Here is a 24,981-nt window from a genome sequence, read left to right on the forward strand (position 1 = left end):
GCCAGGGCTGTCCCCACGGCCACGGAGGGGTCAGCAGGGCCAGGGCTCAGCGTCTCCACCCCCTCCTGAGAGCCCCAAGGCCACTCCTGGGCAGCTGCAGTGCCAAGGGGAGCTGGGCATTGCCACGGGGGTTGGGATGTGCTGCCTTGGGGATGGGGTGGGTGGAACATGCAGCGAGGGGTGCAGCAGCTGGCTGAAAGGCTGATGTTTGTGCTATCTTTAGAAAATTAAAGATTGTCCCACCAACAAAAAGGAATTGAAATAAGCATTACAAACAGATCACCCGAGTGGAAGCAGATTTTTGCAAGAGCACTGAGAGCTGGTGAAATCCACGTCCTACCTCTCCAGGGAATAATGTGCCTTTTGTTTTCCTTCAGCCACACTCACCTCTCCACACTCAGCCTTATCGTGATGAGGACAACAACAACAACAAATACAAGCCCAGAGTGAAAAGAATACAAAGGAAAGACCCAAACTCATGCAAAGCTCGTTGCTTTAAGGCTGCTCTGGCTGTTCCCAACACACAAAAGCTTCTCCTTCCCACGGGAAGGGCTGGGATGAGGATGGAGGGGCTGGGCTGTGGGGGCTCAGGGAATCCCAACTCCCTCTCACCAGCTGAGAAGTGAAATCCCCAGGACAAGGCTGAGCCTTTCCCAAAATCCCCACCACCACGGACATGGATTCCCAAAATCCCCACCACGGACATGGATTGGGGTTGTGCTGCTCCAGCAGGGAAACTGAGGCATGGGGATGGGCCTGGGCCCTGCAAAGCCTCCCCCTTGGCTTTGTAAGGTCAGATGCTAATGGGGATGGGATGGGATTGCATGAAGACTGGATGACATGAGATGGGATGGGATGAAATGGGACAGGGTGGGATGGGGACAGATGGGAAAAAACGGGATGGAAGATGATGGAACATGACAGAATGGTAAGGGATGGGATGAAACGAGATGGGACAGGGTGGGATGGGATGGGATGGGATGGGATGGGATGGGATGGGATGGGATGGGATGGGATGGGATGGGATGGGATGGGAGCTCCCACTGTGCCACCACAGCACCCAAGAGCCCCACCCCAGCCATCCCCCATGGAAAAAGCGGCTCCACCCACCAGAGACCAGCGGGTTTGTCCTAGTGCAACATCCACCAACTTCCCCAAAGCTTTTACTCTGTGCTAAGCAAATCTCAGGCTCCTTTCTCCTGGGGTCTGCCCAGGGGCTGGGTGGGCTCGGGGCTGGGGGCTCTGCCACCTCCCTGCACCCCCCCGGGGCTGCGCCAGCCTCCCGCTGGCAGGGAACAGCCTGCTCGTGTTTCCTGGCACCCTCGCCAGATTTCATTTCTCCTGCTTCGTTTTCTTGGCAAATTCTTGCAGGGTGAAGCTGTTTAATAATATTTTCAGTGGCTTGCAGGCTGCTGGGGAAACAGAGCCAAGGCTCTGCCTGCCTCTGCAGATTCGCCACTTCGGGCCAGCCCCAGCGGGAGCTGCCACCTGAAGTGGTATTTTTATTTGGGAGCTGCAGGGGATGGAGCTGGGCACTCCAGCTGCCAGCTGGGATGGCAACAGGCAGGTGGCAACGGTGTCCCCTCCAAAACAGAGGTGGGAGTGGGGTGGTGGGTGCTGCCCCATCCCCCTTCAGGAACAAAGGAGTTTTCAACCAGCTGCAAACCACGGGGAGCAAGAAGAGATTTTTGGGACCTCATCCTTTGCTTTTTAAAACACAGAGCACATGGAAGTGGTGGGGAAGCCCCTGGCACCTCCTCCTCAGCTCCCAGCACAGTGTGTCCATCCTGCCAAGGGGGAAAACCCTTCCGAGCATCCCTCATCATTCCCTCTGCTTTGTTTTTTCTCCAACTTGTGTTTTTGTGGGGCACAGGAGACACCTGACAAGGAGGGAGGTGAAGTGGGATGGTTCCCTCGCTGGCCACACACTCCTGGGGGAATCCCATCCCATGGGGCGTGGGCACATTCCTGTCCCTAACCCCCAAAATCCTGTCACCAAGACTCAAGGAAAGGGTTGTGCAAAAGCCAAAGTGCTTTGGGTGCTCTCAGAATCTCGGAGAGGACAGGGACGATGCTGCTGCCACATCCCCCACCCAGCCAGGCCCTCCCACCCCCACGGCGGAGATCCAGGGCAGGGGGAGCCCTGTTCTTGCTTCACCACTAATTAACAGCTGCAATTAACCAGCTGGCCGAGCCCTCCCACTAATTGTTGCCTTGCAGTGTTTGGCAGGGCTGAAGGAACAGGAGCAGCCTCCTGGGTGAGCCGAAACCCCAAAAGCCCAGAGTGGGGTGACAGTGGGATGCTGGGGCAGCACTGGGATGTACTGGGATGCTGTGCTGGGGGCAGGGGTCCCAGCAAACCCCCAGGAGATGGGGAAGGGCCATGGGGAGTCCCTGGCAGCCTTAAAGCAAGCGCTGCAGCTGGCTCACGTCCTCGCCTTTGGGGTGGGCAGCGATGCCCAGGTGCCCTGCGGGGTGGCCAAAGGGCATTTCCTGTGGCACAGCCTCGTGTTCTGGGGGGATTCAGCTCAATCCCAAATGCTCTGCTCTGAAGTGGAAGGAGAAGGCTCTGTGCAGCCAGGGGTGACTCATTCAGGGGGCACGGCTTCTCCCTCCGCAAAGTAACTACCGAGACTACTAAGAATAGTTAGAAACCAAAAATAGAAATTTTTTTCTTTTTTTTTTCTTTTTTTTTTTTGTCTTCTTCTTCTCTTTTTTTTTTTTTTTTTCCAAAAACTCCATCCTCTGAAAATAGCCCAGCTGCAAATCTGGCAGAGTCCAACCACTCCCCTCGGCTCGTCCAAACCCCACTGCCCCCGAGGGCTGGCACCGTCCTTGTGCCCAGGGGAGGGCCGGGGGTGACACCAGCCCCGCGGTGGCTCATCCCAAACCTCATGGCACGGGGCTGGCAAAGCTCTCTCCTGCGGGGGGCAGGGGTTGGCAAAGCTCTCTCCGCTCCCACTCCTCTACAAGTAGCACAGGGAACCAGCGAGCAGGTCTGGAGACGCAGCAGTGACAGCGAACGGACAGGGGGGCAGGCGACCAGGAGGAGGCCGGGGGTGCCCCGGAGCAGACGGTGCCTGTGGCCCTGGGGGCAGCAGGGAGGGACGGGCTGGGGCCGAGGAAAGCAGAGGAAGGGCCCCGAGGGAGCCCGGCCGGGCGAGGGACTGACCCAGCAGAGTTCTCTAAGTCATTTGGTGCGGCGCTTCCAGCATTTCCATCAGGAAGGTGTCGATGGGTGTGTCACCTATTAGCTTGAAGAAGAAGAGGTGCTCCAGGCATTTCAGGCCGATGGATCGAAGGGCTGGGAGGCGGAGCAGGAGCTTGGCAAACCTGGGGGGAGGGAGACACGGCACGGTCAGATATCTCTGTAAGAGCCTGGATGCGGGGCTCCAGCAGCTCTCCAAAATGCAGTTTGTTGTACCCATGAGTCACAGCAGTGCAGGGTCTGGGTGACAGAGCTGTGCCCACAGCTGCCAGCTCCAGCTGCAGGCAGGCCTGGAGACCCTGAGTTTAGGTTACATGGCATTCTGTACTTTTCTTTAGGTTACACTGCATTCTGTACTTTTCTTTAGGTTCCAATGCATTCTATACTTTTGGTTACAATGCATTCTATACTTTTCTTTAGGTCACCACGCATTCTGTACTTTTCTTTAGGTCACAGTGCATTCTACACTTTTCTTTAGGTCACACTGCATTCTGTACTTTTCTTTAGGTCACACTGCATTCTATACTTTTCTTTAGGTTCCAGTGCATTCTGTACTTTTCTTTGCTGAGCATCTCAATACAGCAGACCCAATCTATCCCTGAACTTTTACCTCTAGCCCATCACAACTCCTGTCATTCCCATATTCATGGCACTGCTCTCCAGTCACTAAAAGTTAGGATGGCAATGAGCAGCCATCCTAACCAGGGAAAAGCTGCTGGCTGTTGGGCTCAGAGGGTGACAAGAAGCTGTGGAGCCAGGAGAAAGCCACCAGATCCTGCAAGAGTGCCTTGGAGCAGCCCAGGTGCCACTGGATGTCACCTCCCTGTGGGAGTGCTCCCAACCCAGGGAAAAAACCCTTTAATGGCTGCAGCAGGGTCATCTGCTTTTCCTGCTGCAAAATCAGGGCTTGAGCAGCAGCAGCAAAGGGCCAGGGAGAACAGGACCTTGCAGAACACACACAGAGACATGCACAAGCACACAGACATTCTACATGCATGCACAATTCCTTCTCCCTATTTTTTTTCTGCTGAGCTGGCAAGAACAGTGGGAGCAGAGCCAGGAAAAACAAATCAGTCCTACCATCCCATTCAGGAAGTTTCACTTTAAACCAAACCAGATGATGGCTCCAGCCCTCGGATATGTTTAACTGTGAGATAACCAGCCCACAGCACAACGTGCCAGGGCTGGGAGGGGAGAAAAGAGCCCTGATTCCTGATTGCCTGAGGCTGCTGGGTGTCACGTAGGCACCCAGCCCTCCCTGTGGAGCAGCAGGGGCTGCAAGGGGGGAGCAGGGCTGGATTTTCCTGGGAATGCCTCTCTGTGCAGAACACTTCCTTTTTGGTGTTTCCAAGCTGCTGCTGGATGGGGATTTGGGGCACCTGAAAAGGTGGGAATTCCAGAAATCCCACAGCATGGAGCAGGGGAAGGTCCCAGACGTGGCTCAACCACAGGGAGAACTTGTTTGCAGCCCCAGCTGGTGAGCACATTGTGCCATGGGGCCAGCAGGATGCCCAGGGTTTGGGAGAACTTTGGGGAGCTCTTGTGCAACCCCGACCTCCCAGCCCAGGGGTTCACCCTCCTGAGGCACCTGGGATGGTGCCACCACTGCCCTGCACCTCTGAGGGATGCAGGGGGGGCAGCAGGGGCCAGGCACAGCTCTCAGGACATCCCCGAGCGTGCAGAACCTCTCAGGTCACCAAGGCTGGGTGTGAGCATCACACAAGAAGGTTCCCAGGCCAAGGTCACTCAAAGCCAGTGAGAGATTAAATTCCAGAGCCCCTGGTGCAGCTTCTGGGCTCCAAACACTCCCTCAAACACCACAGAGCATTGAGGCAGAGCCCTGGGGAGCTGCTGTGGACTGCTGCTGTCCCTGTGCCACCCCTGCGTGTGCCAGGCTGCAGATCCAGCACAATGTGCAAAGCCAGAGCTCACCCCACCAAGGGAATCATCCAGAAGAGCTGCTGGCCATGATTCCCAAGGCAGCTCTCCTGGTGCCAGGAACAGCTGTTCTGCAATCCAGAGTCCAGGGTCTGGCTCTGGATTTGCTCCAGAAATGGAGTTTAATAAAGCTTTCTGGAAGAGCAGAGGTGACAGCCCTGCTCCTTCCTCATCCCTCAATCCCCCTGCTCCCCACAAACCCAACAAACCCCATGGCACCCTCATCCTCACTCTGCCTGCCTCAAACCAACCAGCAACATCCCAGAAATCCCTGCACAGCACACCTTTCTTCACCTGGGACCCAAAGTGGGGGAAAACCCAAACCCAGCATCACCTCTGAGGGCACGCTCTGCCCACTGCACCCGCTGCTGTGAAAGCTCCCTTTTCACCCCACCATCCACACCAGGCCAGGAATGCAGGTGAGATGCAAATCCCAGTTGCCTGGGCTGTTTTCCCCCACCATTCATGCACCAGCAGCAGCTTCCAGAGCTTTGCTTGGTTTCTCAAGAAGCTGTCAGGAACTGAACTGGCAGTTGCCAGCTCCAGGCTGTAGCTGGGAAAATGCGCCCACTCAGCTCCGGAGCCGTCCAGGAACACATTCCTAATTCCCCCTCCCATTCCCAGCTGGATTGGGGGAGGCAGGGAGGGGAGAAAAAGAGCATCAATTGAGGCTTTCACTTCCCAGCAATGATGCTCATCTGCCACCGAAAATTAACTCCATGTGAGTCCTATTTTTGCTGCGGTTTCGCTGGCCGTGGTTTCCAAAAGGGAAATGATACCCCCTTCCCACATGGGCTCATCCCACTGCTGGGGCTGCGGGAGCTGGGGCTCCTCAGGTCGGCCCACCTTGCTGGATTTCCTGGCAGGGGAATAAAGAGCTCTGTGCACTGCACAGGGGAGGGGTTTTAGGGATGCTCAGAGCTGGAGCGGGTAGAAATGAGGGATTTATCCGCAGGGAATCGCTGGGAACGGAGAGCCCAGAGCAGAGAGGGGAGCCTGGGAGCTGCAGCAGCCATTGCAGGGGGTTTGGAGGAGGGGAGGGTGCAGGAGGAGGGGCGCAGGGAGCTCACCTGCCGGGCTGGTCGGGGTATTTGTGTTTGCAGTAAGCCTCTAGCGACGCATACACCTTCTCCCGCAGCGCCTCCACCTCCGCCGGGTTCGACAGCCCCTTGGAGTCTGAAAGGCAACAAAAAACCATCAGGCAAACACCTCCAGGCTTCCCAGGCAAGCAGGAACCCCCCTGTGCACTCCCTCCATCGCTTCCAGCCCCACCAAAGTGTGGCTGCAAGCTCTGAGCTCCAGGGATTTGGGGAGCACTCGGAGGTTTACCCCACAATTACAGATTTTTCCTCACCTCATGACCCATCCCCAAATGTTCTGGCTCATTCCAGCGGTCCCAGAGCCTCATTTGAAAGGGTTTGCCTGGGCTGGTGGGGCTGAAGGAGAAGCCCCTGCTCTGGCACAGCCCCCAGGACAGGGCCCAGTGAGGATCTGTTTTTAGCAGGGTGAGAGGGACAGTGCAGAAATCGATATCCCCAAGCACATGTGCCACGGGAACCTCTCCAGATTCCCCTTCTTTGACCTTAAATGGCTAATCCCAAATTACAGACAATAAATTACTGCTGATTACAAGGAGGGGGGGACTAAAAAAAAAAAAAGACCAAACTGGTCAAGAAGAAAAACAAACCAAAGAAATTGTAATAAACCCTGCTGGAACAGCATGGCCTGGCTGTGGTGGGAAAATCCAGTCAAGGAGCTGTGCTTGGGCACAAACTGTGCTCAGGGAGGGCAGGGGGGGTGGTGGATGGAGAGGTTTGTCCTTGGCTACCATCTGGTTCTGCTCTGATCCACCCTGAAATCCAGAGAGCTGTGCAGGTATGTGCAGGCTGCTCCTGCTGCACAGGGATTTGCTCCCTGGAATGCTGGAGAAAATCCCTGGCACTGAACCTTCCTCTTCCCTTGGGCAGCTGGGGCTGAGAGGGAGAAGGGAGCAGCGTGACCCTCCCAGAGCCTGTGAAACTGTGGTCAAAAATGGAAGGTTTTGTTTATTTTATGAGCACATCTGATGTCTTTCAGCCTCTCCAGGTCTGCAAAGGGCTTTTCCAGAAATGCAGGTAATAAAAGCCCTTGGATGATGAGGTTGGGAAGCACAGACAATTATCTCCATGCTCTGGTGTTGCTCTAATCCATATTTTTCTCTTCAACAACATCCAGATTCCACTTTGTTCCAATTCAGGAACAACTCCCTCAAGCACCTGAACTTTCTTTTCACAGTCACTCTAAAAGGGGGAGAGCTGACAGGACAAGGGGGAACGGCTGTAAACTGAAAAAGAGTAGGCTTAGATTGGATTTTTGGAAGAAATCCTTCCCTGGGAGGGTGGGGAGGCCCTGCACAGGGTGCTCAGATGGCTGTCCCACCCCTGGAAGTGCCCAAGGCCAGGTTGGATGTGGCTTGGATCAACCTGGGACAGCGGAAGGTGCCCCTGCCCATGGCAGGAGGTTTGGAACAAGATGAGCTTGAAGGTCCTTCCAAACCAAACCGACTTTTACCCCTGGCTCCCCTCCTGCCCTATAGCCCTCTGCTATTTCCAACAGGGCTTTTTGGGGGAAGGAAAGGAGCCAGGGGGACAGGAGAGCAGCCAAGAGGGGTCTGGAGAGCAGAGCCAGGCACGTACCGGGGTTGAAGAGGACGATGGCTCGCAGGCAGCCCAGCTCTGTCTTGTCCATCAGCATGTCCCTCATTTTGGACACCAGTTCTGTCAGTACTCTGCAAAACGACAGAGAAAGCACAGAGTCAGCATGAAATAAAAATAAAATAAATTAAAAAAAAGGAATGAAAAGCCCCAGGTTGTCAGAGGCAGAGCGAGAAGCTCCGGTCACGTTTAACGAAGTTGGGGATGGTGCTGGCCTGCACCAGCTGAGGATGTGGCCTCATTTTCCTCCTCCATCAAAAAATAGCTCATTAGGAACATCAATAGTTCCTGTGAGATACAACAGAGACCATAAAAACCGCCTTCATCCATTCACTGAGAGGCTCTGGCACCTGAGAAAGCTGCCTAAAAATAAAAAATAACAATAAAAACCCACCCCAACAGGTACCTAAAAGTAATTTCCTCTGCCGGTAATTTTTATTGCTCCCTTTGCTCTTACTGAAGGTGTCGGTCTTGAAATATTTTCCACTGATTGCCCAGTTTTTCATGTTAGATCCTGCAGCAAAGTCATGATCTTGCACTTATGACCTCACAGGAACAAATGATGTCACCCAGGTCCGAAGAACAATTTCCTCACAGAGCAGAGCAGCAAAGGTGATTTGGTTTCAACTCAAGATGAGTCTCAGGGAGAGAAATCAGCAATTCAGCAGTGTCTGGAGTCACACTGTGGGTCAAACACCCTGCAAGCCTGGCTTTAAAACACTTTCCCAAAGCCTGAGATTAAAGAGCCCTCGGGACACGCCTGTGGAACCTGCTGAGTATCGCTGGGGCCTTCTCATTGTGCAAATAAAATCACGTCTTGGTCCAATTAAAGATGAAAAGGAACAAAGGAGTGGCCTCCTCGTAACGTTAGAAGGCATCTGGACCCCATGGAAGGGGCTTTGATTTGCCCTGGGCAGCCTCCTCTGTGTTTGGGGCTGTTGGGTTTTGCACTGGGCAGCCTCCTCTGTGTTTGGGGCTGTTGGGTTTTTGCACTGGGCAGCCTCCTCTGTGTTTGGGGCTGTTGGGTTTTTTGTAGGTTTCAAGGAGGGGTTTTCTCCTTGTGTTTTCATGGGATGGACTCCCTCATCCCGGGCTCCTCAGAGCCCTCAGGCAGGAATGGAGGCAGTCTGGGGTGGAGACAGGGATGGGGATGTCCAGGTGAGGTGGTTTGATGGGACCCCAGCCCTCCATCCCTGATGCTGTTGAGTCATAACTTTGGGACATCCCATTCCCCACTCTGTGTGCTAATTAGTTCAGAAGCTATTAAGCATGGTAATTAGTTCAGAAGCCATTAAGCATGAGTAGTTTGTTCCTTGAAATGGGTCAGTGGTCCCTTTAATGGGGAGGGGTCCCAAAATGAGGAAGTAAATGAAGTCTTCCTCGTTCTGACCTTTCCACCTTTCCAATGCAAATTTGACAAATGAACCCTTGGTAGAACTCCCATTCCCTGCCCTCAGTTGGTTTCAGAACAGAGGAGGCCCACAATTGTCTTATGCTCCTAAAAGCTATTTATCAGCTTCTATATTCTTCTATAAGAATACAGAAATTTATATAGATCAATAGAAGAATACTCTATATTCTTCAATAAGAATACAGAAATTTATATAGATCAACAGAAGAATATTCTATATTCTTCTATAAGAATACAGAAATTTATATAGATCAATAGAAGAATACTCTATATTCTTCTATAAGAACACAGAAATTTATATAGATCAACAGAAGAATATTCTATATTCTTCTATAAGAATACAGAAATTTATATAGATCAACAGAAGAATATTCTATATTCTTCTATAAGAATACAGAAATTTATATAGATCAATAGAAGAATACTCTATATTCTTCTATAAGAATACAGAAATTTATATAGATCAACAGAAGAATATTCTATATTCTTCTATAAGAATACAGAAATTTATATAGATCAATAGAAGAATATTCTATATTCTTCTATAAGAATACAGAATATTCTTCTTACAATTCTATATTACAAACCCAGCTAACCAGCAATCAATTACTAGTTAACCACCAACTCTTAACTTCATCAGGGCCTACCCATTTAGTTCAATTAAGTCCAATAAAGCTCACCTCTAACATCTCTAGATTCCCTAAGGTTCGTGTCCCCCAGGTGTCCCTGTGTGTGAGCACACCCACCCGCCCTACCTGTCGAAGATGGCCCCGACGCCGGCGCTGTGGGCGCTGTTCCTGTGCACGTGCAGCCCCGTGGCCAGCAGGATCCCGTCCTTCACGGCGATGGAGCGGTGGGAGAAGGAGGCAATCAGCAGCTCGTTCCAGCCTGGGCAGGAGAGAACCAGCGGGGCTGCAGGTCAGAGCCGTGGGATCCTCGGGAAGTCTCCTCTCTAACATCACCGCTCCAACAGGAGCCTTTGTTAGAGATTTCTAAAAGTGACAGTGCCACGAGGGTGACAGTGCCACCTCTCCAATGACACTGGACAAAGCAACAGTTTGTCAAATTTCTTCTATAAAAGAATGCAAAACAATGAGTTATTTACATAAAGCGTGTGAGAAATGTTGTTACGAGATTGGGAACATCAGAAGGTTTAGAAAATCTTAAAAAATCTTAGAAAATCAAAGCAACAAGGCTGCAGGTCAGAGCCGTGGGATCCTGGGGAAGTCTCCTCTCTAACATCACCGCTCCAACAGGAGCCTTTGTTAGAGATTTCTAAAAGTGCCTGTGCCACGAGGGTGACAGTGCCACCTCTCCAACGGCACTGGACAAACCAACAGTTTATCAAATTTCTCTTCTTCCATAAAAGAATGCAAAACAACGAGTTATTTACAGAAAGCATGTGAGAAATTTTGTTATGAGATTGTGAACATCAGAAGGCTTAGAAAATCTTAGAAAATCTTAAAAAATCAAAGCAACAAGGCTGCAGGTCAGAGCCGTGGGATCCTCAGGAAATCTCCTCTCTAACATCACCGCTCCAACAGGAGCCTTTGTTAGAGATTTTTAAAAGTGACAGTGCCAGGAGGGTGACAGTGCCACCTCTCCAACGGCACTGGACAAACCAACAGCCCATCAAGTTTCTCCTCCTCCATAAAAGAATGCAAATCAATAAGTTATTTATTTATTATTAGTTATTTAAGTGTGTGAGAAATTCTGTTACAGGAATGTAAGCATCAGAAGGCTTAGAAAATCTTAGAAAATCTTAGAAAATCAAAGCAACAAGGCTGCAGGTCAGAGCCATGGGATCCTCAGGAAATCTCCTCTCTAACATCACCTCTCTAACAGGAGCCTTTGTTAGAGATTTCTAAAAGTGACAGTGCCACGAGGGTGACAGTGCCACCTGTACAATGACACTGGACAAACCAACAGTTTGACAAATTTCTTTTATAAAAGAATATAAAACAATAAGTTATTTACATAAAGTGTGTGAGAAATGTTGTTACGAGATTGTGAACATCAGAAAGTCTTAAAAAACCTTAGAAAATCAAAGCAACAATGCTGCAGGTTAGAGCCATGGAATCCTCAAGGAAGTCTCCTCTCAACCATCACCTCTCTAGCAGGAGCCCTTGGTGCAGGAACGTGGCTGGATGTGGGAAAGGAAGGGGGAGCCAGCTTTTTCTTGGATGTCAGGGAAGGAAAAAAACCATCAGGAACCCAGAGCACTAAAAATAAAGCTAATAAGGGGAGCAGTTTCCTCTATAAACCATGCAGACACTGAGCAAACAGCTCTGCCCCAAGCTCCCCGTGGGTGTGGAGCCCTGAGCTCCCTCTGCCCTCAGCCTCCCAGCAGTTCCAGCCCTATCAGCACTTGCTATCAGCTCATCAGGCTCCTCCTCAGGCCACAGCAGGTCATCCCCCAGCCCTGAGCCCTGTAAAAGGGACCATGGAATCTCTGGCTTTATTTGTGGGTTTGCTGCTCCTGCCATGGAAGTGCTGGCAGGGATTGGGTCTGTTCTCTGCACAGCCCCCACGTCTGTGGCTGCTCCCACAGCTGCTTGGGAAACAGATTTTGGTTTTACCAGCTGGGCAGGCTGCTCTGGGATAGAGGAGACCTACAGGGAAGGGAAGGGAGATGGGACCTCCACACCTTCCAGCTCCCCTCCCCAATCCAACACCTCTTCAATTCCTAAATCCATCACAGGCTGAGCTCAAGAATTCCTGAAACAAAGCCCCAAGGAGAGGAAATGCTGCCAGGCTTGAAGGGTGGGAATCTGGGTGACTTCCAGCCAGGAGCAGCATCTTCAGTAAGACAAGATGGGGTCTTCTGCAACACCCCTGGCCTGAACATGTTCTGGAGCTCTGGTCCAGAAACCTCAGGATATTTGGATTTAGGGGTTTTTTCCCCAGGCTGCAAAAGCAACACAACAATATCCCTCACCTCTCCTGTCACAAGAACTCATCTCACAGCCTGGAATAACCATGTGTGCTGTATTTACCTTCTGCTGCAGCCGTGGGTTGTGCCATCAGGAATGTTGACAAGGAATAAAGTTCACTCTTTCCTAAGTGGCCACAGGATGTTTCCACCCCAGGCACGGGAACATTTCTTTGGCTATTTACTGGGTGAGGCCTGGCACTTTCACAGGGATTGCAACACTGAAACCCGAGGAGGATGGAGGAGAAGGAGCCTGCAGAGCCCTGCTCCCGGTAGGAAGAGGAACTCCAGAGCCAGATCCATGGGAATTTGTCACACACAGCCCCACAGCAGCTCCAACCAACGGGAACCAGAGCTGGCTCTCCACACCCACCCCAAGCTGGGCTCATTCCAGTGAAGGAGGGCTGGATTCATCAGCATCCTTCCTCTGGATTGTTCCCATGCAGAGCTGGCATGTTGCAGCTGAAATGGGGAAGATTTTCCCACCTTGGCTTTCCCAAAGAGCTGCCAAGACAGAGGCAAGCAGGGAAAATTCCCCATAACCACAGGCAGCAAACTGGAACTGGAGACCAACCGAGTGTCCCCCGAGAGCTCTGCACTCCAGCCAAGCTCTGGAGGGGCAGGGCAGAGTTCTGTGCCTCTGGGACTCCTGTCTCACCCAACAGGGTGGCTGCAGCCTCCAGGGCTGCTCTGGCTCCTCTGGCACAGGGAAGGCACTCTGGCAGAGCAGTGGTCATTGTGCCAATCCATTTCTCTGCCAAGTTTCCCCACCAGCCCTACAAAGCCAGCTGCAGGGATGTAACACTCAGCATCCTCTGCCAGGCTGAGAAAACATCAGGTTATTCCTGTCTCAGCTTGGAAACAAGAAAACTGGTGGAAACCACGCTTTAAAAAAAAAAAAAAATCAGGTTTCCTTCCCTTCCAAACAGCTCAGAGAGGAGTGTTTTTAAATGATTCAAGATTTGTGGAGGGCTGCTGCCAGCCCATGCAGCACTGCTCCTCCAGAGCTGTGTGCTCCACTTGTTTTGCCTCCCAGGATGCCTGAGCGAGGCTCTTAGCTGGATTTTAATGCTTCAATATTTCATGGGCAGCTGTTCTCAGCAGGCCACTCAATAATACATTGAGCCACTGGCTGGAAGGCCTGGGGAAGGTTATCTGAGGCCCTGGCAGAGGTGTCTGGAGCAGGGAGCTCCAGGGAGCCTCAGGGCTGGAGCCACCACGAAATCTGGGGTGTGAGGGGGTTGGCAGCCCCTCTCCTGCTGTGTGGAGTGGGTGACAACCAGAGAACACAGGTCAGGAGCTCTCCAGCTCCAGTTTTAATCAGCTGTCTGCTGAAGAGAGAGGAAAACCTGGAACTGCCACGGTGGGGCTGGGCTCCCCTTCCCAAAAGGAGCTTTGTCTGAATCCAGCTCTGTGCAGAAAGCCCTCAAAGATCCCCTCAGAGAGGCTTCCCTGCTCATCCCCTCTCACAAGAGGCTCTAGAAATCCTCTTCAAATTCACACTTTGGATGTTCCCAAGGTCCCAGAGCCAGCTCTGGCAAAATCCATGGAGCACCTTCCCCCAGAGGCTGCAGGAGCCATCCTGGAAGGGTGCAGGACAAAAGTGAATTTGGGGGAAATAAAAGGAACTTTAAAAGTACCAAGGACTTCAATGTCTTACAAAGAGCTTCATGCCTCAAACACATCCTCCCTGAGCTCTGCTGCTGGTTTCTTGCCCTCCATGAGCTTTGAGCAGCAGCAGGAGCCTGAATTCATTCAAGAGGGGAAGACCCTCCCTACAACCAACTGCTTCCACCTCCCAAATGCTGCTCCTGCAGCCCTCCTGCTGCACAAGGAAATTTAAAATAAGCCCTGAGAGCTCTATTTTCATCTTGGTGGGTGGGAGAAGAAGTGAGTACTTTTCTCTCCTTTCTGGTTTTAATTATGATCAAACATTTCAGTTTGATGAAATTTCATGGGGGCCTGAGCCAGCTTGGTCTTTCAAGCCTCAGTTTGGGAGGCAGGCAGAGCTTAACTCCTTTGGTTAACTCACCCAGCACCCATCTCTGAGTTCCTCATGGATCAGAGATGAAGCTGGGCCATTTTTCAGCTGATTGGCCACACTTTGGATCCAACTCACCAACGCATCCCATAGAAGGCCTTCAAAATCCTGCTTAAAAACTGAACTACCGGAGTCCATCCAAAATCAATTCAAGCTTTTCAAGCTGCCAGGACCTGAATCTGAGGGTACAACCTGTCCCAGGGGACAGATGTCACTCACCTGCTCTGAGCAAGATGACCTGGTCATCCAGGGGCAGCTCGGAGAAGTGGGGGATCCTCTTGGCCCACTCCACCAGGGTGAAGAGCTGTTTGTCTGCTGCCTGGCAGATGTTTGTCACCGGGTCATTGGGCTGCCAAAAACAAAATTAAAAAAAATAAATTTAAAAAGAGATGGAAAAGCTTGGAAAAGGCAGAGTGAGGGAAAGAGAGGCTGGAGGAGCAGCCTGCCTGCCATGCCTGAGGTGGGTGTTATCACTCACAGGCAAAGGAAGTGATTTGGCTGCTCCACCACAAGGGTTGTAATTGTTTTTAGCAAGCCCCAACATGGGAATTGGGAGTGCTGAGACTCCATATCCATCACCCTGACTGATGAATCCAAGCAGCTCCAGCCTGGGGAAGGGCAGACTCCAGCATCTCTCAGCTCGATAAACCAGCACCAGAGGGGGCATTACAGGGAAACAAAAAAGAAAAGAAAAAAAAGAGAAAACCCCTCTCCTTTGAAATATTATCCACTAACAGAAACCATCTGCTCTCAAGGAGGACAGTCAGCCTAAACACACCAAATCCCTGTTTAAAGGAACTGCTCACAGCTCAAGTGGATTTGTGATTAGGAACTGGAAGAGCCTGTTTAACCCTGGGGAAGGCTGAGCTCGCTGATCCAAGTGAGTCTGGAGGGTTTACCTCTCTGGACAGGGATGGATGAGCCCTTCCCATCTCCCTCTGGAACCCCTGCTGATTCCCAGCAGCTTGCACTGTACAACCAGCTTCCCTCCATGGCCTGAAAAGAGCACTTTCCACCCTGCAGGAGAAGCTGGCTTGCAGGGGGAAGGGGTGTAAATTCAGAGGAAGAGCAGACAGGGATGTCAGGGTACCCTGTGGCACATCCCAGGCTGGGCAGAGCAGGACCAAGTCACCCCTGTGCCCCTCAGAGCCCTGCCCAGTCCCCTGGCAGCAAACCCAAAGCTCTGTGCCTCAGTGGCCAACCTCTCCCACTCTCCAGGATTAAAATAGCCAGGGTTTGGCAGGCTCAGGGCAGGTGCCCGGGAAGGGTTTCCACCTGTCGCGTGCAGAGATGGATGGGCACAGGCTGGCACCACACTGGCATGTGCCCCCCTGTCCCACCCCTCCAGCAGCTCCCCCAGGGCTGCAAGGGCAGGGCAGTGTCACTCCCAGGGAGCTGGGGCTCTTCTCTGAGGAAGGAGAGGGGAGCAGGGACTGGGCTTTTCCTGGGATTTCCCCTGGACAAGGGGGAAAGCCAGAAGTGCCTGTGAGGAGGAGCTTTGCAGGGTTCAGGGTTTCACTGGAAGCACTGGGAACCTGGATGGGCAGAGGCAGGAAGGAGCAGAAGGGACACCACAGACCATGAACATCCCTCAAGATATCCCAGTTTGCTCAGCCAGGTGGAGAATCCTGGCACCCAGGCGAGGTGGGATGGGGATCATGCCTTATGCTCCAGCAGAACCCAACCCTTGCAGCAGCAACCCTGCAGAGCCCCAGAAAAAGGGTAATGTAGGTAAATCAGATGTTTTTGCCAAAGCTCTCATCAGGGCTGGCTCCTGGGCAGGCTGTCACCTCGAGCAGGGGCTCCAGGTGCCCCAGCCCTGTCCCTGACAGCACAAGCTGTCCCCAGGCTCTGGTGCTCCAAAGCCTCATCCTCGGCTTCAGTTCCACCTCAGATGGCAATTCCTGGAACCACCAGGGCTCTTCCTGGCAGAACCTGATCACTGGGGCGTGAGAAGCAGCTAAAAGTGTCCAGAGGGCCCTGCCTGGCCCCAGGGCAGTGCTGGAAACCCTCCCTGGGCACGGAAAGCAAATCCCCTCCTGCAGTAAACAGCAAGGGCACCGTGTGACAGAGCCCAAGGGCACCTGATCCTCCTGGAAAACTGCAGCCTGGAGGCATCTTCCACAAAATGGGGACCTGAAACCAGACCTTCAAAGGCCAATTAAGAACTAATGGGGAGGACAGCTCTCTGTTACAGGCTTTGCCTTTTGGCCAGAGCGTGCTTGCAGGGCAGGAGCCCAAACTGCCAAGGTGTGGGGGAGAGGCAAAGCCACCCACTGGGCCAGACACAACGACAAGGGGGAATGGATTTGAACTAAAAGAGAGTGGGGTTAGAGCAGATATTGGGGAAAATCCTCCCCTGGGAGGGTGGGGAGGCCCTGGCACAGGGTACCCAGATGGCTGCTCCATCCCTGGAAGAGTTCATGGCCAGGCTGGATGGAGCTTGGAGCAACCTGGGATAGTGCAAGGTGCTTTTAAGGTGATTTTAAGGTCCCTTCTAACCCATTCTATGTGGGAGACAAGGGTGCTAATCCCTGAATCACCCTGCCAGCCCCAGCCCAGCTGGAAATGTCTCTGCAGGTCACCAGCCTGAGTGCAGAGGCACAAATCAAAGCACCCAGCACACGAGGCCAGCAGCAAACAGCTCGTGCTCTCCCTGTGTTTATCAGGGCCTCGATTTGTCTGCCTTTCCATCACCTGGGCTCTGGGGAAGGGCAGCAGCTCCTCTGTCTTCTCTCCTCATCCCGTGGTGGCCTCAGTCACCGGGAGCTGCTGATCTCATCCATCTGCTAAACCTGCTACAAATGTCACCTCGTGCTCGACAATAACAGGGCATTTCAACAAGCCTCCTGCTTCTATTTAGATGCAACACACATCCTTGTTCACAGTAATGCCTGTTGAATTATGCAGGAACTGGCTTTCAATTTGAGGAGACGCCGTGCCAGACGAAGCCATTTATTTCAGCTCCCTCTCTGGGGTTTGTTTTCAAGTCAGCACCAGGCTGGCTCCAGCTCCCCCGAAGGACTTTGGATCCTGAGAGCAGTCAGAGCCCCTCACTATCTCCTCCAAAAAAAGCCCTTTGCAGCCTCGTGGGGATGGGATCCTCCTCCTAAATGCAGGTGAGGGTTTGTACCTGGTCCCATGCCTGGTCCTCTACCTTATCCTCTACCTGGTCCTGTGCCTGGTCCTGTGCCTGGTCCTGTGCCCGGTCCTGTGCCCGGTCCTGTGCCCGGTCCTGTGCCTGGTCCTGGGGAGTTTCACTGAGGGATTGGCTCTGTCCATCCCACAAAGCCTTGAATATCCAAGAGCCACCTAAGGAATGCTAGGAAAAGCTGACTTTGCAAAAAGAGCATCCCAAAAAGCCAATTACTGACTCCCAGATCCCTCAGAGAATTCTGCTGGAAGTGACCCTAAAGATGCTCTATTTCCAACCCCCTGCCACAGGAAGGGATTTCTGACTCAAACCCTCCTCATATAAAGAGAGAGATAAAAGTATTGTTGTAACAGAAAATAAACACTGCAGAGTCCTTGCACTTGCTCAGAACAGCTGCATTTCATCAGCTCAGCCTCACAGCCACCCAGCAGGAATTGCACAGGGATATTTCAGTGCTCTCTTGGCTCAGCCAGCCCAAATGTTGGCAGAGTTCAACCTCTGAGTCCCCCAAAGGACTTGGTGGCCACCAGGAGATGCTTCCCACTGCAGCCTCAGTTTTTCAGAGGAATTCCTCTATTCCCACTGCTTTCATGGGAAAAGGGGCTATGGAGGAGTGGGGGCTGCCCCTAAACACTGCCTGGGCTGCAGAGGGTCTGTCCTAGAAATGGAATTTCAGAGGAGGGCTTGGCTCTCACATTAGGAGGCTGCTGCTCTGCAGGGAGATTTCTCCCTTTTGATAAGGGAGATCTCATAGGAAAGGGCAAAAAACACTTCCCTCACTCTCCATAGAATCCCAGACTGGTTTGGGCTGGAAGGGACCTCAAGTGCATCTCATCCCAATCTCAGGAGCATCTCACCCCAATCTCAAGAGCATCTCACCCCAATCTCAAGAGCATCTCATCCCAATCTCAGGAGCATCTCACCCCAATCTCAAGAGCATCTCACCCCAATCTCAAGTGCATCTCATCCCAATCTCAAGAGTATCTCATCCCAATCTCAAGAGTATCTCATCCCCAATCTCAAGAGTATCTCATCCCAATCTCAAGAGTATCTCATCCCAATCTCAAGAGTATCTCATCCCCAATCTCAAGAGCATCTCATCCCAATCTCAAGAGTATCTCATCCCCAATCTCAAGAGTATCTCATCCCAATCTCAAGAGTATCTCATCCCAATCTCAAGAGTATCTCATCCCCAATCTCAAGAGTATCTCATCCCCAATCTCAAGAGCATCTCATCCCCAATCTCAAGAGCATCTCATCCCCAATCTCAAGAGCATCTCACCCCAATCTCAAAACCATCTCATCCCAATCTCAAGACCATCTCACCCCAATCTCAAAACCATCTCATCCCAATCTCAGGAGCATCTCACCCCAATCTCAGAAGCATCTCATCCCAATCTCAAGAGCATCTCACCCCAATCTCAAGTGCATCTCATCCCAATCTCAAGACCATCTCAAGACCATCTCATCCCAACTCCCTCCACCAGCCCAGGCTGCTCCTGTCCCATTTCCCTGCCATCCCTCCCTTGTGCACACAACATCCTGGTACAGCCCAGCTGCTCCAAGCAGGCCCAGTTACAGTGCAAGTTTCTAACTGGGAAAAGAACCTGAAAGCCAACTCACAGGCAAATTTCTCCAGGTTTTCTCTCCTCACAGCCAGGCAGCTGCATAATTCTGCACCTGAGAAGTCACACCCTCATCTCCCAGCTCTTACCTCTCTGCACTTCAGCCACACAGGTTTATTGCCTCACTTGGTCTCTGAGCTCTTCAGAGCAGTGTCTTCCTGCCTTTCAGCACTGAGGGCTGTTATTTACAATAAAACCTCCTCTGAGAGCCCTTTCAATCACTCCTTACAGCACCTCTCACTTCCCTGTGGCTGTGGGACAGAAGACACCAAAGGCTGGTGGCTGCTGGCTCTGCTCTCCTGCTGGCTCCCAGAGCCCACAGCAGAGCCAAGAATTGCATTTTTGAGCTGGTTCTTTATAGCATGTGCCCTTTGTTGATGGAGTGACAAGACTATTTTTTGTCCTCTCAAAAAAGAAAGAAGACTAAAAGTTTCTTTTTTCAATTCTGTGAAAAAGCTACTTTATAAGCCTAAAGAACTTCATTTCAAACTTAAAAATTGCTAATTAGACAAAAGCTAAAAAGTCTCGCTTAAGCAATTTACTAAATAAAAAAAAGTGAACAAAGAAACTAATTGCTTTTATAAAGTATTTTATCAAAAGCAAAGACTTCTTGCACTTAGCTCAGTTTTTCTCTGTTATTTTGCCTTTCATTAAACCTCTTCATTTCTAACACTGCAACAGAAGCCATCTTACCAATTTCTATGCCTCCAAGAGTAGCTAAGCTATGTAAAGCATGTTACAAGCCTCTAAAAGCTTGTGAAACCAGGCTCAAAGAAGTTACTCCAAGTTCTTTCCCACAAGGGACAACCCCTCTGTGCTGTCCCCACGGTCACTCTGGTGTCCCCAGGAGGGGCTGGGCAGAGGTGCTCACCGAGCTGGGGGTCAGGCCCATGTTTGCCTCGATGTAGGTCTCTGTCTTTGGCTCCACAGCCAGCTCAGCCTCCAGGATCTTCTCCACGGGCATGTCCTCGTTGGCGCTGCTGGTGGACTCCACCTCGTTCTCGTTGCGGTCCTTGCCCCGCTGCCTCTCCTCCTGCACGGCTGTGAGGGACACACAGGGACAGGGGCACGGTCAGACTGTCACACAGCAGCATCACAGAGCCACCAGCTTGGAAGAGACCTTCAAGACCATCGAGTCCAACCCGTTCCCTGACACCTCAGCTCAGCCCTGGTCCCCAGTGCCTCATCCAGGCTTTGTCAAACACCCCCAGGGATGGGCACTCCACCATCTCCCCGGGCAGAACATTCCAGAACTTTATCACCTTTCTGTGAAAAGTTTTTTCCTGCCATCCAGCCTGTATTTCCCTTGGTGCAGCTGGAGGCTGTGTGCTCTGGTTCTGTCAGCTGTTCTTGTCACCTCTGAGTCAGGAAGGGATGAGTGACACAGACTCCAGGTCAGAAGGCAAACAGGCTAGAAGGCCCCAGATTATTGCAACCCCCTCTTTTATACACTGCTCCCACACAGGTGGGCCTGACTGGTCATTTAATCAACACATTTCACACAATTGCTTAATTAAGAAGGCACCCTTTGGTAAAGCATCTTATGAGGAAAACAACTTATTACAAACACCAGATTGTTCACCATTTGTTCACCATTCTTTCTCTCTGCCTCCCTAAAACTTCCCAGACCAATTCATGGGAAGCTTATCTGGCTTTCTCTCTCTCTGACCAGACTGTCATCTCCACAATGGGATGGGTGACTCTCACAATAAAAAGGCAAAAACCATGTACATATGTTAGGAGAAGTTTTATGGAGTTATGGAGTTCTGTTTCTAATGGATTTATGGAGTTATGTTTTACCCCCCTTGTGTTGTTACCAGGGGCTGGCCTGGGTTGGGGACATTTGGGAGGGTTGGCTCATTACTTTGGCAGCCCCAGACCTCCAATCAAGATTTAAGGAAGTGATCTCCACCACTGGACACTGAAGGAGGAGTCAGTGGACAGAATTCTGGAGGAGCTAAAGGGTTAAAAGGCAAAACCTCCTTTGTGTGGATGAGCACATGGTGGGAAAAATCCTCTGCTCCCAGCACTGTAATATTTAATCTATTCAGTCTTGTGGTGTGTTTTTGATAAGGTTTTAATAAACCTTTTAAATATTTTGGAAGTGAGTACCATTTCTCACAGAGCCACCCCCAGGCCCTGCAGGTGACCCTGAAACCCCAAAGCATCCTGCAGGATCACCCCTCTCTGATACCTGCTCCCAGTGTGGCCAGAGTGGGATATCCCAGGGAATACTGGGAGGTTTGGGAGCAGCCCCAGGCTGGGAAATCAGCTCTGTGTGTGCATGGAGAGGGACGACCCTGCTTGGACAGGGAAAGCTCCCTCTCTGCAGAGGGACAGGTCCTGGAATTAAAAAGGTCCAAGACAAATGATGGGAAGCACCACAAAGGAAGCCCCACCTTGAGTCACTGCAGGGGAGGGAAAGGAGTGGGTGAAGGGACAGAATCAGGGAATCCTAAAGAAAAGAGTCAGGTCAGTTTAAGGCAGAAATCCCAAATTCAGCCCCCTCTGGATTGCCCTGGAGGCCATGCCATGCCCCTCTCCAGCTCCCGTGGGACAGGAGCTCCATGCAAACCTCCATCCTGCCTGTGGCTCCAGACAGACAGGAGAGACCTGTCCCAAATCCTGTGGGGTGGGGATGATCTTGCCAGCAGCCTGTCACATGCTGATGAATTATATCTGAGCAGCTCAGAGATGAGAAACACTCACTAGATGCTAATAACATTATTATTATCTTTAATGACCTCCCCTGGAAACCTGCACAGGCTTTTCCTGCACCTGGAAGGCAGCTTTGTGCAGCAGCACGGGGAACTCTCTCTTTCTAAATCACTTTGTCACAGACCCTAAATCCCACACTTTCCACAGCACGTTTGAGCCCACTCTGCTTGAGAACAGCCCAAGCATCTCTGGCCATGAGACACAGCTCTCTGGACCCACCCAGCTCTTTGCTGAGCCACTCCAATAATGTCAAATCCTTGCTATTTATTGACAATTACCCCAGCACTCCCTCCCTGCTGCAGCTGAAGCAGGTTATGGGATGTTCAGGCAAGGCATAAAATAAAAGTAAAATAAAATAAAATAAAATAAAATAAAATAAAATAAAATAAAATAAAATAAAATAAATATAAAAAATTAAAATAAACTATGAAATAAAAAATAGAAAATAAAATAAAATAAAATAAAACAACATAACATAAAATAAAATAAATAATAAAATAAAATAAGATAAAATAAATATAGAAAATTAAAATAAACTATGAATTAAAAAATAGAAAATAAAATAAAATAAAATAAAATAAAATAAAATAAAATAAAATAAAATAAAATAAAATAAAATAAAATAAAATAAAATAAAATAAAATAAAAATAAAATAAAATAAAATAACCCCAGGAAACTGAGACACAGGCTGAAGGAGCCCTCTCTGGCTGGTGATCCCATTAACCCAGCTGGTGGGGCCAATTCCCAGGGCTCCCCCTCCTTCCCTCAGTGTTGCTGTTTGCTGCATGCCAGCAGAGCTCAGGCTCTGCCATGTGAAAGCTGTTATGCAAGAAGGCAAGAGGCTCCTTCCTGCAAACTTCTCTGGGCTGCAGAGGCTCCTCAGGCCCACCAACGCTGCCTGCTGGGCTGCCAGAGCCAGGTAAACCCAGATTTGTGTCGTGGCTTTTGTCCATCTGGCGTGGATTCTTCTTCTTTTTCAAGCCATCATAAAACCCTGCTTTAATTTCACCCCTCCAAGCCCACTCCTGTTTCTCCAAGCATCAGAAAGAGGGAAGTTTCTGCTCAATGCCAGCCCTCCTTCAGCAGCACAGATGCACCAAGGCTCCTCTGGGCACATTAGAGGAGATGAAACACCTACTAAATAACACGAAAGCCTGAGAGAAAGGCAAACCCCCAACAAATGGGATCTTATAAAAAGATTTAAATGCCAAAGAGCTGCTGGAGATTTGCAGCAGCTCTCAAGGATGATGGTGCAAAGTTGGGATCACTGGGGTCACCCCACCATGGTGTTAACCCCAAAACCACGTCCTCGTGCTGGACATGGGATTTGTGGCAAAGCACTGCAGAGGTCTGGGCAGACAGGGGCTGCTTAAAGCCTTCAGTCTGCAAATCTCAACCTCATCTGTGCCACATTCCTGGCCTGAAGAGTCAGACACACTTCAGGGGCTGTGGGAGAGGATCTGCCAGGGCACCTCACTGCGACCAGGCTGAACCCAGCTGATGCAAACAATCCAGAGATCAGACACAGAAGGAGTTCTTTGTATTGATCCGAGCTCAGAGCTGCTGCACCAGAAAATGGGTGCTGCAGCTCCCTGCAGAGCTGGTCAGGGACAGCTGACTCATCCCAGCTCAGCCCCACGCACAGCCTGCACTGCAGCAGGGACACCCCGGGCACTGCAGATGGCACAGGCCCACCCAGCAGCCAAAGATAAACCCAGCCCTCACCAGGAGTGTCATCTGTCCAGGCAGCCTGCTCCAACAGCAGGACAAGTGTGGAATCATTTTGCCATCACCCCTGTCCGTCCGTCCGTCCGTCCGTCCATCCATCCATCCATCATCCATCATCCATCCATCCATCCATCCATCCATCATCCATCCATCCATCCATCCATCCATCCATCCATCCATCCATCCATCATCCATCATCCATCCATCCATCCATCCCTCATCCATCCATCCATCATCCATCCATCCATCCATCCATCCATCCATCATCCATCCATCCATCCATCCATCCATCCATCCATCATCCATCCATCCATCCATCCATCCATCCATCCATCCATCATCCATCCATCCATCCATCCATCATCCATCCATCCATCCATCCATCCATCATCCATCCATCATCCATCCATCCATCCATCCATCCATCCATCCATCCATCCATCATCCATCCATCCATCCATCCATCATCCATCCATCCATCATCCATCCATCATCCATCCATCCATCCATCCATCCATCCATCCATCATCCATCTATCATCCATCATCCATCCATCCATCATCCATCCATCCATCCATCCATCATCCATCCATCCATCCATCCATCCATCCATCCATCCATCCATCCATCCATCCATTCCATCCATTCCATCCATCCATTAACAGGCACAAGCCCCATGGAAAATGTCCAGATTTTCTTCCAGCATTTCCCTGGAGTTCCTGAGGACCTGACAAGTTGCTGTTCCTTCTTAGGAGAGGAGCAGAGAGACACATCACCATCCCAGGAAAAAAAAGGGGACTGTGTTCCTTGAGATGTAGGAAAAAAGCAACACACAGAAGAGAGGGAAGGAAAGAAGGACAGGTGGTTTTTCTACCCATGAAATCTGGGAAAATCTCCAGCAGTGAGCAGACCCCTCACCATGCAGACCTACGGCCTCAACCCTGGAGCCCACTCCCCCCTCCACTGGGGATTAGTCAAATAAACCACAGGAGAGATGACAAAACCACATTTTTCCAATGGATCTGGTCTGGGAACTGCATTCCTTTGTGGGTTTGGTTTTTATCTATGTTTTTAAGGAGAGAACCACCAAGGTGGCAGCCTCATGACAGCTTGTCTGGTGACACCAAAATGGGAATAACCCTGCTCTTCTCAGCTCCCAACAACGCTGCTTTTCCTGGTCCTGAGGGTGGCACAGCTTTTGACCAACAGAGTGGGTCTGTCCACCTCAAATGCAGGAGCTGAGGCAGGAATTTGCCTTGCTGCATCCCAGAAAAGCCTCTGGTGCAAGGCAGAGCTCTCCAAGCTGTGGCCACCCCGTGTCTCCAGAGCTAAGCTCCCCACTGCTGATGGCTGTGCCACTGCTTTTATTTCTCTTCAAGGAGCCTCGGGTGGCTGAGAGCTTTCCCAGGCTGGTTTTCTAAACATAAGGGAAGCATTTGAACCTTGCAATCCACTTGAGGAGAAAAAAAGATGCAGTCAGAGAGCTCGGAGAGGCAGCCCCACCTCCTCCAGCTATGTCTGAGCCTGGCCAA

General features: G+C 51.1%; 1 protein-coding gene across 1 annotated transcript in view; it reads right to left on the reverse strand.

The window, feature by feature from the left end:
- Nucleotides 1-2,647: 2,647 nt before the first annotated feature.
- Nucleotides 2,648-24,981, reverse strand: part of RXRA (retinoid X receptor alpha) — a 106,419-nt gene continuing 84,085 nt past the window's right edge. The window contains exons 5-10 of the mRNA XM_059864931.1: nucleotides 19,874-20,043; nucleotides 14,443-14,572; nucleotides 10,006-10,138; nucleotides 7,822-7,913; nucleotides 6,217-6,322; nucleotides 2,648-3,333 (exon numbers count right to left, since the gene is read on the reverse strand). Of these exons, the coding sequence (XP_059720914.1) occupies nucleotides 3,186-3,333; nucleotides 6,217-6,322; nucleotides 7,822-7,913; nucleotides 10,006-10,138; nucleotides 14,443-14,572; nucleotides 19,874-20,043 (779 nt within the window). The 3' untranslated portion in view covers nucleotides 2,648-3,185. The remainder of the gene's footprint in view (nucleotides 3,334-6,216; nucleotides 6,323-7,821; nucleotides 7,914-10,005; nucleotides 10,139-14,442; nucleotides 14,573-19,873; nucleotides 20,044-24,981) is intronic.

Source organism: Haemorhous mexicanus, chromosome 21, assembly GCF_027477595.1.
Source record: "Haemorhous mexicanus isolate bHaeMex1 chromosome 21, bHaeMex1.pri, whole genome shotgun sequence".
Classification (NCBI taxonomy): Eukaryota; Metazoa; Chordata; class Aves; order Passeriformes; family Fringillidae; genus Haemorhous; species Haemorhous mexicanus.